The sequence below is a fragment of the Anopheles marshallii genome, chromosome 2, assembly GCF_943734725.1.
Source record: "Anopheles marshallii chromosome 2, idAnoMarsDA_429_01, whole genome shotgun sequence".
Lineage (NCBI taxonomy): Eukaryota > Metazoa > Arthropoda > Insecta > Diptera > Culicidae > Anopheles > Anopheles marshallii.
The window spans coordinates 48,510,260-48,524,954 of NC_071326.1; the positions used below are offsets into that span (position 1 = coordinate 48,510,260).

General features: G+C 44.0%; 5 protein-coding genes across 5 annotated transcripts; 2 read left to right on the forward strand and 3 right to left on the reverse strand.

The window, feature by feature from the left end:
• Positions 1 to 334: 334 nt before the first annotated feature.
• Positions 335 to 2,464, reverse strand: LOC128710441 (nucleolysin TIAR). The gene is made up of 4 exons (XM_053805494.1): positions 1,912 to 2,464; positions 1,252 to 1,811; positions 1,072 to 1,171; positions 335 to 495 (listed from the first exon to the last, which is right to left on the reverse strand). The coding sequence occupies exons 1-4, from the start codon at positions 2,462 to 2,464 to the stop codon at positions 335 to 337; spliced, it is 1,374 nt and encodes a 457-aa protein (XP_053661469.1).
• A 2,980-nt stretch (positions 2,465 to 5,444) lies between these two features.
• LOC128709042 (DNA polymerase iota) lies at positions 5,445 to 7,691 on the forward strand. The gene has a single exon (XM_053804027.1). The coding sequence runs from the start codon at positions 5,445 to 5,447 to the stop codon at positions 7,689 to 7,691; it is 2,247 nt and encodes a 748-aa protein (XP_053660002.1).
• Positions 7,692 to 8,387: 696 nt separating this feature from the next.
• Positions 8,388 to 11,451, reverse strand: LOC128707800 (isoleucine--tRNA ligase, mitochondrial). The gene is made up of 3 exons (XM_053802756.1): positions 11,272 to 11,451; positions 8,889 to 11,184; positions 8,388 to 8,815 (listed from the first exon to the last, which is right to left on the reverse strand). Exons 1-3 carry the CDS (start codon positions 11,449 to 11,451, stop codon positions 8,388 to 8,390), a joined length of 2,904 nt encoding a protein of 967 aa, XP_053658731.1.
• Positions 11,452 to 11,633: 182 nt separating this feature from the next.
• Positions 11,634 to 12,661, forward strand: LOC128719822 (esterase AGAP003155). Its single transcript, XM_053813459.1, has 2 exons — positions 11,634 to 12,162; positions 12,235 to 12,661. Exons 1-2 carry the CDS (start codon positions 11,634 to 11,636, stop codon positions 12,480 to 12,482), a joined length of 777 nt encoding a protein of 258 aa, XP_053669434.1. The 3' UTR covers positions 12,483 to 12,661.
• A 555-nt stretch (positions 12,662 to 13,216) lies between these two features.
• On the reverse strand, positions 13,217 to 14,148 carry LOC128706949 (elongin-B). Its single transcript, XM_053801893.1, has 2 exons — positions 14,053 to 14,148; positions 13,217 to 13,581 (listed from the first exon to the last, which is right to left on the reverse strand). The coding sequence occupies exons 1-2, from the start codon at positions 14,053 to 14,055 to the stop codon at positions 13,231 to 13,233; spliced, it is 354 nt and encodes a 117-aa protein (XP_053657868.1). The 5' UTR covers positions 14,056 to 14,148; the 3' UTR covers positions 13,217 to 13,230.
• Between the last annotated feature and the right edge of the window lie 547 nt (positions 14,149 to 14,695).

A 14,695-nucleotide genomic window follows, 5' to 3' on the forward strand; every position in this document is an offset into this window, starting at 1 on the left:
TGTTTTTGGTGGAATTATTGTTCCCAAGCAGTAGAGACGCTCCCACGCTGTTTGATGCAGCAGCAGACGAGGCGGACAGGTTGTCAATCGAATTCGTAGGTAACAAAGCTCCTGACCCAACACCAGGAACAGGAAGATTTGGCATTAAGCAAAAATTGTTTTTGTTGTTATTGCCCGTTATTGCTGAAGGAGGCGGCGATACAATGTTTAAGAGACTGTTGTTAAAACTTTTCATATTACTGATACTAGCGTGATTCTTAGTGCTGTTGTTATTGGTGCTTGGTTTTATGCCGGTGTTGACGTTGTTGCTGGTAGTGTAGTTTTTCAATAGTTCTCATTGCGTTTGGAACTGTGGCATCGTTGCATACATCACGGGCTGCTGTGATGATGCTGCAGCCGCGGCAGCAGCAGCTGCTGCTGCACCGTTCGTTGCTACCGTTGGGACTGCTTGCATGCCCCATGATGCTGCCATGTTGGGTTGCATCATACGATAACCTACAACAAAAAGAAAAACGTGTTAACTCAACAATCTATGTAAATTAAAGCCTATCAGCTGTTTGTTTCTGTTACTCAAATAAATTTAAAAAATGTGCATACAAAAAGTTTAATTTGAAGCAATTATCTGTTCTTCCTTTACGCAATCGTATTGGATAATAAACCCTTAACTATATATCTCTACTACACTTATAAAGACTCTTAGCACTTGAATACTGTGTAAGTACTCACTGTACCGGTACACGTATAAATGATAATCTAGCAACCAGCTTAGGGCAGTACTTTAACAGTACAACAATGCTTTTCGTCGCAGTTTTTAATCAATTGTTCTACACAATAACAATTTTAGGAGTATTTATTCTTCTTTATCGGATCACCAACCTAAAGAGGTCTAAAGCCCTGCCATTTCTGGCTTTTTGTGACTTTATTTACCCGTAGCTGGATAGTCACTACCATTATACCACCGGTATTTTAGGAGAATAGTTTGTTAAAAACAATCTGTTGGTGATAATTGCACTTGTATCCGAGCTTTGGTCAATAATCTTAAATTCACAATATTAAGCATTGTTTACTTACCTGCAGTTCCAGTTTGTTGGGGAGCTGCTGGTGCGTATGCTGTTGGGTACGTATAATACCCCTGTTGCATGTATTGTGTCTGTATTTGTGGGTATCCTCCCTAAAATCAAACAACAAAGTTGCATGTTTGCAGTAATTTAAACAAAATCGGTTTACCGACTTATAGTATATGTTACTTACTGGGAACCAGTATGCCATTTGACCGTATGCGGCCGCAGAATAAGGATACTGGGCTCCTGCTGCAGCCGCCGCTGCCGTGGCCTGAGTGAGCTGCGGGTTGGCACTGTGCTGCTGAGCAACAGCGGCAGCAGCTGCCGCAGCGGCCGCAGCATTAGACTGCATCGGCTGCAATGGGCTGACGATGCCGTTCATATTCATTCCAATCATACCGGAGGCAGCAGCCGCAGCCGCAATCGCGGACGCATTCATTCCGTTGCTATTCACGTCACCACCATTCTCCTTACCCCAGTAACATTTGACTGGAAATCCCTGCACCTCACTGTTGTGTGTACCTTCGATGGCACGCGCTGCTGACTCTTTGTTCGCAAAGCGAATAAACGCGAAACCTTTGTCTTTGAACACTCGAGTGTCGTTAATGTGGCCAAATTGGATGAAATGCTTATGAATCAGATCGTCCGTGATCGCATTTTGCGGGAACCCTCCGCAATAGACGGTCGTATTGGTTGGGCTGGTATTGTTGTAGATTTCCTCAAACCCTGGCGTTTTTCCACTTTTAATTCCTGTTGAAGTGTTAAAAGAATTAATGTGGAGCAAAAACTTGCATGCATTAATAAAAATCACTGTTTATACAATGATGTTATTGTCAACGAAAAGAATTACCTTTAGAGTTTTCTCTAGGTGCCGGTGGCTTCCGAGTCGACCAGTTCGTTCTGATGGAGCGCGATCCAAGCCACTGGCCGTTCATCATCGCGATAGCGTTTTCCGCCTCGGCTTTTTTCACAAACGAAACGAATGCGTACCCCCTCGACTTGAGCGTTTGTGGGTCCCGCACAATGCGGCAATTCGAAATTTCTCCAAAAGGCGCGAATGCCTCGCGCAGCGTTTCGGTGTCAATTTCCGGGCTGAGATCGCCCACGAAAATGTGATGATGTTGGCTCGTATCCGTTTTCGGCTGATTACCGGCGCTCGTTGCCCAATTAACCCGTATTTCCTTCTTCAGGAACATTCGTTTGTTCATGGCAGCCAATGCTGTCTGGGCCGACTGATGATTATCGTACTCGATGAAAGCGAAAGGATCGATCGTTCCTTCGCGTATAATTTTACAACTCTTAACTGTGCCCATCTGACTGAAAAGTGTGCATAGCAGCTCCTCCGTTACCGTGGTGTCGAGGCTGCCCACGTACAGCGTCTTCGGGTACGAATCTTCTGTCATTTTGCTAGCTTTCTATACAGCGTCCACACAGCCCACTTTGATATCTATTAAAATTAATCTGTAAATCTACAGTCGTGTTCACAGTCTCCGTTATTTTCAGTTTGTTTAACTTTTTTTTTATAAATTTACAGATTTTGCCCTGAATTCGTTTTTGCCTGGTCTGTCCAACGAAACTAAGCACTCAATGTGGTTTTTTATCGGCGTAGTTTGCTGCCTACTTCGAACCACTAATACCATGCACGATAAGTCCTAAACAGGTCGTTTGTTCTCCTTCCACGCACTAAAACACAAACACACACGCGCGATTACGTGTATGCGAGCAAGCGCGCGTAGTTTGTGGCTGACTCTGCAGCCTGCTGGGATACCTCTGCCAATTCTATGGGGATGAGAGCGTCAGGAGAGACTAAAGATTTCACAAAACACACCTTTTCCTATCGCGGCGTAATTTTTTTAGTGCACACATACGCTGCTTGGTTTCATTCGCTGACAATTTACACTGCCTCTTTTTTGCCGGCCAGTCCACACTGCGGCTTTTCTCGCGGAAGTTCTACCTTCTGAACGCCAGTGCGAATGACTAGGTCATCCAATATCACTTGATTTTATGAATACACGCTCCTTCAGCACACCACAGACATCCTTTACGTGAGTCCTTACAGCCTAGCGGCCAATTCACGGTTATACCTATTATTTCGCGAAATATTCCCGCTTAGCTAGCACTTTGAAAACGTTATACCAGATTTACTTTTTTGTAGAACCCTAGAAGAAAATCTAGAATCAAGAAGAATATACAAAACGTATTTAACGCCATCAAATCTGTATCATTGCGATTGTCACCTCATCCATCCGAAATCTCTCACACACGCACACATCTGTTGTATACGCCGCTTTCGCTATTCTTTACCACTTTCTGTCCTATACTTTTCTCTTACCTCTCTCACACACACACACACACACTACGGCAAAAGCTTTTACCTTCAACATTCAATCTGCACCGCACTCTTCAGCACGGCGCTCGTTCAAACAACCACAACACCACACCACCACTACCACACCATAGGCACACTCTGTTGAGCACAAAGCCCCGAATGCTCCCTATTTTCACCTCAAATCAAATTTATATCATTTTACTACAAAGAGTTCGTTAGGCGTGCAAATGTTTTATCACGGATGTAGTTTGCAATGCTCATTAATTCACAATTTACAAGAATTTAACCGATCCACTAGAATGAACCTAGGGTATATTGGATCAGCTTTCGCCCGGTTCAAGCTGCAGCTACTACCAATTGACCAACCACCACCGTCGGCTCCTTTCTTTTTTCCAGCACACCAAAGAACAAACACGTACCACCGCCAAAAACTTTTGAATTGCAGCTCCAGCTCCACCTTTGGGGCAAGCTATTCGTACGCTTTTGTTGTGTACTTCGTCAGCGGTTCTAGTTCCACTTTCCCGTAGCCAAATACACAGCTTCTTTCTGTACGGCGGATAAAATGAAATATTCACTTTAACCGGACGGTCCGTTCTCGTTTTCTCCTAGTCTTCTTGCTTCTACACTTTGCATCGCTTCTTCTTGTTATAAAATTTGGTTTCATACGCTTATGTTGGCAACATTGCTGAGCCCAGTGAAAAAGAAAAGCATATTCTGCGATACGACAATAATGAAATTCGTAAGCTATAATTTCGCCAAATGTTTGGTTAATATACGTAAAATATCGCCTATTTAACCTATTCAATGATTCAATTTCATTATGCTAAGGACTCTGCTACGATTCAAAAGGTTTGATTCGCAAATAACAAAATTAACTAAGTTCAAGAAATACATGACAGGCTATACACGAAAGAGATTTTCCCAAATGCACAGTGGAACCAAATCATTTTCTCCCTTTAACATTTTTAAATGTTTTCATAAAAGATGAGAGAATAATTACAATTACGTAATTCTTTTTTACAGTTTATCTTAGAAAAGTTAAACATGTTCAAATGTTCATTTTATTTCCATTTTTTTCCTTTTATTTTATTTTCGTATTCCTGCAATGATTATTCCGTTTCTTGGACAATGCGAAACAAGAAAAAAACCATACGTCAATAAGACGTAAGACGGCTTGAGTATACGGGAAAACGATACAACATGAACGGGAAAGATATATCGTCTGCAACAAACGTTTCGTGAAACGTTTTATGCGTAATGAAGTCAGTCATCGTCATCGTTCAATCTCGATAAAAAAACAGCTGCTCTCAGTCTTTGGTTGTTTACACTGCTAATATAGCAAAAATAATATGTGTAAAAACATAACCAACATCTCGCCATAACTTGGAAATTCGCGTAACTCGACACTCAACAAAACTATGCCCAGAACACAGGCTCGAGAAAGTCGGTGTTGTTGTGTATCTAGAATCTGTTTTTGTGTTCGGTTGACAAATAGGAAAAAGAAAGTTAGCAATTGGTCAGGCGCTTGGTTTCCTATAAGCGGATAACTTTCCCAAAAACAAAAAAAAACGAATAGCGGCCTACAACAGTGCAGTAGTGAATGGGATAACAATTGATATGTGAATTGTAAACAAACATTAGTATAGCGGAACCATAACTGTATTGGCGTACTCGTTTCCGTCTCGCATGTAAGTAAGGACTGTAGTAACATGTTCTTACAATCGTTGCCTTAAACACCAGCTCTTACATACTTCGGAACCGATCTGGCGAGGACGATTGTTTGGATGGAACAATAAGGCCTGTTAATTAAAACAAGTCCCTCCACTTACGACTATCTCCATCGATCGGGAAAGCGACCGTAGAGCTGTTTGCTGCCTATGGCTGCTTCTGCTGACGCTCAAAGTAATTGCCGTCGTACGGCCATCATCACGTCCATCGTCATCGATCCAGGAGTTCGAAAAAGAGGCACTCATTGCCAAAGAAGGAAACGCTGGAGTAAAACTTCATCCGGAGCGCGATAGGGTAGCGTACAGAACACCATCAGTGGCATCATTATGGATGGACCGAAGGAAGCGGACGATGAAGACCGGGTACATCCGCGGGTCATTATTCATATCGATATGGACTATTTTTATGCTCAAGTAGAGGAAGTACTGAATCCCTCCCTTAAGGATAAGCCGTTCGCAGTAAAGCAACGTTTTTGTGTAGTAACCTCGAACTACATCGCACGGCAGCAGGGCATCAAGAAGCTGCAGCCTGTGAAGGAAGCTCTTGCCATGTGCCCAGAGTTGGTGTTGATCAATGGGGAAGATATTACCAAGTATAAGGAAATGTCGGTACGTATAAACGAAATCATGCATCGGTTTACGACACACGTCGAAAAACTCGGGCTGGATGAGAATTACCTGGACGTAACGGAATTAATTGCCGAGCGGCTCGAACAACTGGAAGCGACGGGTGGTAGCGCAGAGCATTCGCATCTTAACTATGTCGAGGGACTCATCCATCCTCCGCCGGATAGAAGCGAATGCGCCGAGGTGGCGCCATTTCGGGAAACTGATCGGGATCTTTTCCGGCGATGTTGCCACTGTGGCTGTGATCGAAGACTTATACTGGCAACACACCTAGCGAAAGAGATACGTGACAGCATATACAAGGAGCTGGGGCTGCGCTGTTGTGCCGGAATTGCGCATAATAAGCTGTTGGCAAAGCTGGTTGGTGCAGTTAACAAACAGAACAAGCAAACGGTTCTGCTTCCCACAAAAGGGAGCATATTCGTTGCATCGCTTGGTTCGGTTCGTAGTCTTACCGGGATAGGAGAAAAAACAGCCCAAACTTTGGCAGACTGCTGTGGTATAAGCACCGTCACAGATCTGCAATACGTTGAGTTGGGCAAGCTTACTAAACACCTGGGCTACGAACAGGCAGTAAGATTGAAGCAAATTGCGTTCGGTCGAGACGATACAGCCGTGAAGCAAACGGGTAAACCGAAATCAGTCGGTCTAGAAGATTCGTGCCCATCCATATCGGTGCGGGCGGATGCGGAAGAAAAGTTTCGCCATCTGCTCGTGCGGCTGGTGAAAAACATCGCTGAAGATGGTCGGGTGCCGATCGCTATAAAGGTAACCGTTCGCAAGTATGATGTAGCGAAGCGAACCACACACCGCGAATCGAAACAAGACAAACTGCTTCCCTCGATGTTTCGACATGCTAACGGGCGGCTGATATTGGCGGACGGTGCACAAGATAAAATTCTCGGCATCGTCATGAGAGTATTCGAGCGGATGGTTGATCTGCGCCAACCGTTCAACATCACGCTACTGGGGCTGTCATTCTTCAAGTTTCAAGAGCGGCGGATCGGTAGCAAATCGATCGCTAATTTTCTAATAAAAAAGTCCGACATCGAGGTCCAGTCCATAACCAATCTTAGCAACGAGTCGATCACGCTCAGCGATATCAGCTTTTGCTCGAACAAGTCATCGCTTTCGGCAATGGACTGTGAACCATGCTGTTCCTCGGATGCAGGCTCGATCGCGTCTCAATCCGGATCGGAATCAGACGTGGAACCATCGCCAAAAAAGTCTCGTCGAGTTGTGTTGTGCTGTGTCCCAGGTACACAGGAACGACGATACGGGAACAACAGTGAACCGGACGAAACCACACTAAGCAAGCTGCGAGTAGCCGATCTACGATTGAATTCCAAAGAGTATGATCAGGACCATCCTTCCACGGCTGTGTCGCCCGGTTCCCCGATGGATGTTTCCACACAAACCGGACCATCGAAAATGTCGTCATTCTTCCGAGAGCGTATAGCCACAACGTCCGATCAACTCCCAAGCCGATCCACACCGGTGTGCATTAGATCGTACGACAACATGGCAGGCGGTAGCAGTAAAATGGAAGTTACTGTTTCACCTTCGTCGAACGACATTCCCCGCCGCGACCGTGTCGGAAGCGGAAGGGACCAAACGCAGAGTAAAAATCATAGCAAAAGTACAAACCTCCTGCCGCCCAACGTGGACCCGGAAGTGTTTCATGCGCTGCCGGATGACGTTCAACAGGAGCTACTTAGTAACTGGCGTAGGGCGAATGGCGGTACGGTAGCCAGCAGTAGTGCAGGATTAGGCCCTAGTAAAGCAAACTCCAACCCAGGCAGTGCGAGCTCAAGCAGTACTCACAACAATTCCACCACTAACAATAGTAGTAGTAATAACAATAATAGTACTCCAGCAAATGCTGCCGCATCCGGTAAGGGTAGCACTAAAAATACTTTACATCGCTACTTCGTTAAAAACACGTAGCATACGTTATCTCCAGCATCTTCAGAGTATTTCATATTTTCGCTTACGTTTTTTTTTTATACACTCCAACGTCCCGAACAGCATATGTGGCAGCTTTTCTGGGGTCAGATGTTTTTTTTTCGTGCAGCCCATGCAGTTGATTTTCGGCAATGCGCTCTCTATTTCCTTTCACACTAAAAGCACGGAAGTGCTAAGTTTTAGATCCTCTCTAACGAATAGTAGTGAAGAATTATTGTTAATTTCGTGTTCGTTTTCTGTTTTGCGTGATGATTTTTGGAACAAGCTTTGAAATTTTAGGATTTGTTTTACTGTTGAGTTTTGTATACCTCCTCGTGCATTTTTGTCCTCTTTGTCTTACGGCAACAAGAAACCCGCGATAAAACACTAGCTGGTTTATAAATTCTATATTAATGTTCAGTTTCTTCTATGGCTCTGAACAGGTCCAACAGCGTCTTGTACATACTTACTAAAACCACAAACATTTCACCGTCTGATAGCCGGTAGGTTAACGCAGCGGTTGCTTTTTTCGTCATCAATCATTTACAAAAATCATTCCCGCCTGAGAGAAAGAGAGTGAGGAAGAAGAAAAAGCATCAACATGTTTAATAGTAAACAAAAAAGCTATAACAATTTGTTAAACAAAATTTCCTGCTGAATCTATCTTCTTTTCATCCGAAAAACTATGCGCCCAACTTCTTACCGTTGCCTCAATACTGTACTGCATCGGGCACAGATGGGGAAAGTCTTATCGTCCTGCTTCGAAACTAGATATCTACGACAGCGCTGACATAGCGGGTTGTCCGATTTTTCGACGGTTACTGCAAATCGATTTTCACTGGTGGCTGCTTTACGGAGCGCTACAGAACCGACCTGTAGCAATTCACATAGTTCTGTCGTGGTTTCACGTTTATTTAAGCTTGGATGCAGCATCGATAGGAGGGCAAGATCGGTATCGTTACATTCTACCACGACTTCCAGTAACCAGGTGTTCACGTTCAGTTGTGCCTGCTGATAAACAACATGACGCAGATCGAGAGCACACTCAACTGCGTGCACGGACTCTGAAGCAGCAGGCAGAGCAACATTGGTCGTGTTTAGCTTTGCTTTGTAGAAATGATCTTTCTCTGTAACAAACAAAATGAAATGTTAATCACTTTAATCAGAACTACTATAGAAGTGAGGGTATTTTCAGTTTACCATAAAATGTCCAACTTTCTTCTACCAGAAATGGAACGATCGGCCATAGTACTTTGGATAGAACCCGGTAAGTATAATCGAGAATCGCTTTCAGACTATTGTGTTCTTCTGCTGTGCCACAGTACAGTCGATCCTTAATCACATGCAGATATAACCCAGACAGTGTAGAATGACAGAAGTTGAGAATTATTGCTGTCGATTTGTTATGCTGGTACGCATCGTACAATTCAAACACGTTTCGATGAAAAACTTGCAATTGTTGTAAATAGAAATGGTCTACGTGATGCAGCATTTCCTGCTGTACGGTTTCTTGTATCCTTCCATACGCACCATCCGGTGCTACTACTCCGAGCAAAAATTTCAATATACCCCGCAGCTTTTGTATATTCTCGGCAGACGTGCCAAGCAGCTTGTGGCTTACAGGAATGGACGTATTTTGAGTGGCGTGTGCACAAACCCACCAGCGCAATGCATCGCAACCGTACTGCTGGGCAATTTGCTTCGGACAAATTACATTGCCAAGTGATTTGGACATTTTCATACCATTTTCATCTACAGCGAATCCGTGAACAAAAATGGCTTTGTACGGAGCTTTCCCACGAGCGGCCACGCTGGTAAGCAGAGATGATTGGAACCAACCGGTGAACTGATCTACACCTTCGAGATATAAGTCTGCAACACGATCTTGGCCTAACACTGACAACCACGATACCCCGGAATCGAACCATATATCAAGAATGTCCGTCCCTTTTTCTAACCTGTCGTGGCTTGTACCGATTTGTGCCAGAAGTTCCATCGGCACCAGCTCTTCCACAGAAGCAGTCCACCAGAAATCTATCGTAGACTCTTTTTTCAGACGATCTTCAATAAGAGCAAGCAACGATTTGCTTACAATCGGTTCCTTTGTTACGGTATCATATAACACTGGAATCGGTACGCCCCATGCACGCTGACGCGAAATACACCAATATGGTCGTTTTCTAAGCTGTCCTTCAATCACTTTTTTGCTTACTTCCGAGGAAGTGGGAGGATAGATTTCGACCATATTAATCTCTTCCAAAGCCCGTTGCTTCAGTCGATTTGTATCGATGAACCACTGATCGCTGGCACGTAACATAACCGGTTGCTTTGTGCGCCAATCGATAGGGTAAGAGTGTACAATAGTGCTCAGTTTCAAGATTGCATCTGTTAACGCCTCTGTCACCAATTTGTTTCCCTCGGTAAGAGCATATTTCCCCTGCAGAAACTTAGGTGCACGTTTATTGTAGCAACCACTTTCGTCGATGAGATTCTCAATGGTTATTTGTTTCTCAAGGCATACTAGAAAATCTTCAGGTCCATGAGCTGGAGCAGTGTGTACCAGACCGGTTCCTTTTTCCGCTTTGACATGCGATGCTGGTAAAAATGGCAATATTCTCTGCTGGTGCAATGGATGATGGTATTTCAAAGATTGCAGCTCTGTCCCCGGTATGGTTTGAAGCACCGAAAGTGAAATTTCCAACTGTGCACCTAAGTAATCTATCAAGTCTTTTCCAACTAGCAATATCTCACCAGCTGACGATTGCACTAAGCTGTAGTCCAGCGCTGGATTGTAGCACACTGCCTGATTGGCTGGTAAAGTCCAGGGAGTGGTAGTCCATACCACAGCGTACACTTGTTTACCTGCAAGTCGGTGCTGCTCTATGGTAGGACAACTAGCACAATCATTTTCTAAAGCTAGTTTTAAGTACAACGATGGGCTTTGATGTGTCTCATCGTACTCTAGTTCTGCCTCTGCTAAAGCTGACTGTGATGAGGGAGACCAGTAGACGGGTTTTAAATCGCGATAAATAAGCTTTGCTTCGTACAACTCGTTAAACAACCGCAGTTGTGCGCTAATATAAGATGGATCCAGCGATCGATAGTATCCGTGATCGGCATTCCAGGCCCCCGTCACGCCCCAGGATTCGAATCCATTTTTCTGTTTTGCGATTGTTTCCAAAGCAAATCTGCGTGCAGTATTACGAATTTCATAGGCCGTTTTGTGACCTTTGTCCGCAACTTTACGCTTCTTGCGATTGAATGATTCCATTGCTTTCAATTCTATTGGCAATCCATGACAATCCCAACCCGGGATATAGTGCACTCGTGTACCGCTGATAATTTTATGCTTTAGTATAAGATCCTTCAAGATTTTGTTCACCGCATGACCCATGTGCAGATCGCCGTTGGCGTATGGTGGTCCATCGTGCAGGATGAATTCGTTCTCCGCGGGCAGAGCGGCCCGATTCCAGCTGTACAGTTCACTCAAACAGTTCTGAAATGCAAATGCTACCATCAGTGCATTACAACTTATTTCATAATCTTCCGTGCAAACACTTTGTTGCTAACGTAAGCATACTACCTTGCGCAGCTGTTCCTCAACTTCGGCTCGTTTTTCCACACTCAATCGGGCCGGAAACTTCGTTCTCGGTAAATTGATAGTGCTGGTATATTTGACCTCTGTTTTTGGGACACTTTTCGTGGTAAAATAACGTACCGTCGCTCCCCATCTAATAACCGAACCGTACCTCATTGGCAACATTTTGCACACTCGGAATTGTGCTGAATACGCTATGCAGTGGAGTGATTATGCCCCTCACTTCTAATGTCATCAAATGCATCTGTCAGTACGAAATGTGCGTGCTGTTAGCGACAACGAATCTCGGAATCAAAACATAAGCGGCATTTTGTACACAGAGAACACACTGTTCAATCGAACTAAAAATGTCGAAAGAGTCTGACACCGGGAACGGTAAGCTGAAAGTTCTCGCGCTGCATGGTTACCGCCAAAATGCGGACACATTTAAAGCCAAGCTAGGATCGTTTCGCAAGTTCTTGAACAAGTATGTCGAGTTTGTGTTTATATCAGCACCTCACACTGCAGCACCCCTTGAAGCCGGGGGCGAACTCGATCCAAACCAACGGAGCTGGTGGTTCAACAAGGAAGACCGAACATTTAAGGGCACTAATCAAGGTGGGCCGGCATACGGTTTTGATGAAAGCTTGAGGCATGTGGAGAAGACCTGGCAAACGGAGGGTTGCCAGGGATTGTTGGGCTTTTCGCAAGGTGCCTGCTTTGTCGGATTACTCTGTGATTTGAGTGCAAGAGGGATGACAACTATGAAACCACAATTCGCAGTTCTTGCGTCCGGCTTTCGATCCGGAAGTTTAGTGCATTTGAACTATTACGAAAACAAGATACAGGTTCCGTCACTTCAAATTTTCGGAGAGACTGATGAAATCATCACAAAAGGTAATAACAGTTCCATAAGAATCGAAGGCAGGCTACTTAGCTATGTTTTAACACGATCATGTATTCTTGCAGATATGAGTGAATCTTTAGCGGAAACCTTCCTTGACCCTGAAGTCGTAACTCATGCGGGAGGGCACTACTTTCCTGCGCAAGCAGCACTGAAGGAAACTTATGTGGAATTTTTCCGCGACCAATTGCAACAACACCTTGAAGCCAAAGAACTGCTGAACGCAACGGAAGCGAACAGTTTCCACATTGAGGAACGTGCAGAAATGGAAGTACCGCATGAACACAGCGAAAGCGATTCGGATTCCGATTAATAAAACACCACACGAACTGAATTAAAAGTTTGACTCCAGTAAGTTGCATAGAATTCTCCCTAACTTCTTCATTTCATTTCCATAATTTAATTACTCAAAACCATACGAATAAAATTACCCAAAAAAGGAAATAAGGTGAAGATATACTATCCCTGTGTGTGTATAGCATTTCCGTGGCAGCCGGACCCGAAAGAAGTGATACATTAGAAGACGTCTTTAATAGCACGTATTAACGCATCCGCGATTGCAATAAATCATAAAATCTCAGTGTGATTGGTTAACAACAGTGTATTGCAGATTTTTCGTTCTTTGTTAGTAGAGGGCACGACGAAAGAATACAACCGTGCGGCTCTTTGTCTGCAATGGACAAGATCACAATTGGTTTTAACTATGGGGCAAAACACGTCTTTCGTAACCTGATAGCTGGCCAATTTCGATCGACGATCTCCAATTGCGTAGACATGTCTTAAGGGGTCTATGGGTTAGCCTTAGATTGGTAAATGTTGCTATAAGAATCGAGTAATTTCATGTGCGGGGATGCCACAGATTTCTTCTGGTGTGTAAGTAATGAATGTAAACGTAAATGTGTTACAGCGAGAACAAGAGCTGATTTGCGCATTAAGAAGCACTGTGCGGGTTTAGCGGTCACAAAGCTGTAGTTTATAGGTATTAGATATTGGTGCGGGAAAGAGAGAAAGACATAGTAATAATGAACGAAATAAAAAACCCAATCTCTAGCTTTGGCCTCTTAGGCGAGTTGATCTTGGCCATTTGCGGTGTCCTGGTTTTTCATCACATCGGGTAGATCTGGAGGCAACGAATAGGGTGTCAGCTCAAGCGATTCGAAATCGCCACTTTCGCGTATTGCTAAACCAAGCTGGGCGGGACATTGCGCTTTCGCTGTTACTACTGTGATCCCACAATCCTGCAATGTTTTATCGTCATCCATTAGCATGTTGTCTTTGTTATATAGTCGTTGATCACGGGGAGGCACTTTGAGTATTCCTTCAATCATTTTCTTGAGCTCGTACACCGGCGTCGTCTCTTTGGCATCGGTGAAAATCGTCGTCTTCTTCCTCCGGATCATCATAAATACATCCTGCAAGGCAAGAAAAGCTACTGTTACTGGTGGTATTACTTTCGATTGATAATCCCTCGCTTCTAACGTTTTACGATAAGCAATAGAGGGGTGTTGTAGGTATGCACGCGGAGCGTATGTTAGTTAAGTGTTAAAGGGGGAAATCTCCCTCGGATGACATGGCGCCGGTATATATACACAAGTCCGCGATAGAAAACGGTGACGAACGGATCGTCCAAAGTTCATCGATTTGCCCCTTTGGTAAAGCTCCATCATGCGTTTGCTGCTTACGCGATCTTATCAGTGACGGAGCTTCTTGCTGGAAGGGAACCGTGTTTGATTCCCGTTTTCGAAGATTGCTCCTGTTTGATTCACTTGGTCAAATTATATACCTTCAGACTACTTAAATCATTTCCGAGTCGGTGGAACGTGAAGACGCGAGTGCAGCATGAATAGTCAAAAATTAAAAACGCCGTCGGCTGTGACACTTACCATTTTGTCAAAGCAATTCACCACTGCTGTTGCGCTGATCCTGCGACGATTGTCCCTCTCTCTGTCTCTGTCTTGCACACTATGTCCTTTGATGCACAAACCTCTGCACACCACTTTAACGTAGGAGTTCCCTTTAGGAAAACTTGTGTTTCTCTATAAACTGGCCAACAAGTATTTTCATCAACTACGTCCTTCGTCACACTGCCTCGGTGCCAAAGACTTACTGCCTGTTACTGCACCTGCCGTTTGCTGATTAGCGCCCAAAAAATCAATCCTGAAACAAAACGTCATACACATGAATAATCATTATTCGGCAGTTAAATGAAACGCGTAGAATCTTTGTTATTCAACTATCTATAGACAATACGCGGTCTTACTGTATTAAATGCCTACAATTTCTAGTGCAAACCTTTGGAAAATAGATATAATTTACCAGCTCCGCTCCGACTGAATCGTCTGGTGCTTCTTTTATTTTTCTTTTCTCTCTCTCTCCCGATCTCGCTCTGCGCCTGTTGTCAGTTTGACAAATCGGCAATCACATTGCATATACAGGTAGTACTTGCATTACGCATTATTTTGTTTCTTTTTTCACATTGAATGTATTATTTTCTTACCATATGTAGTGTAATGATTCTTGAAGTTT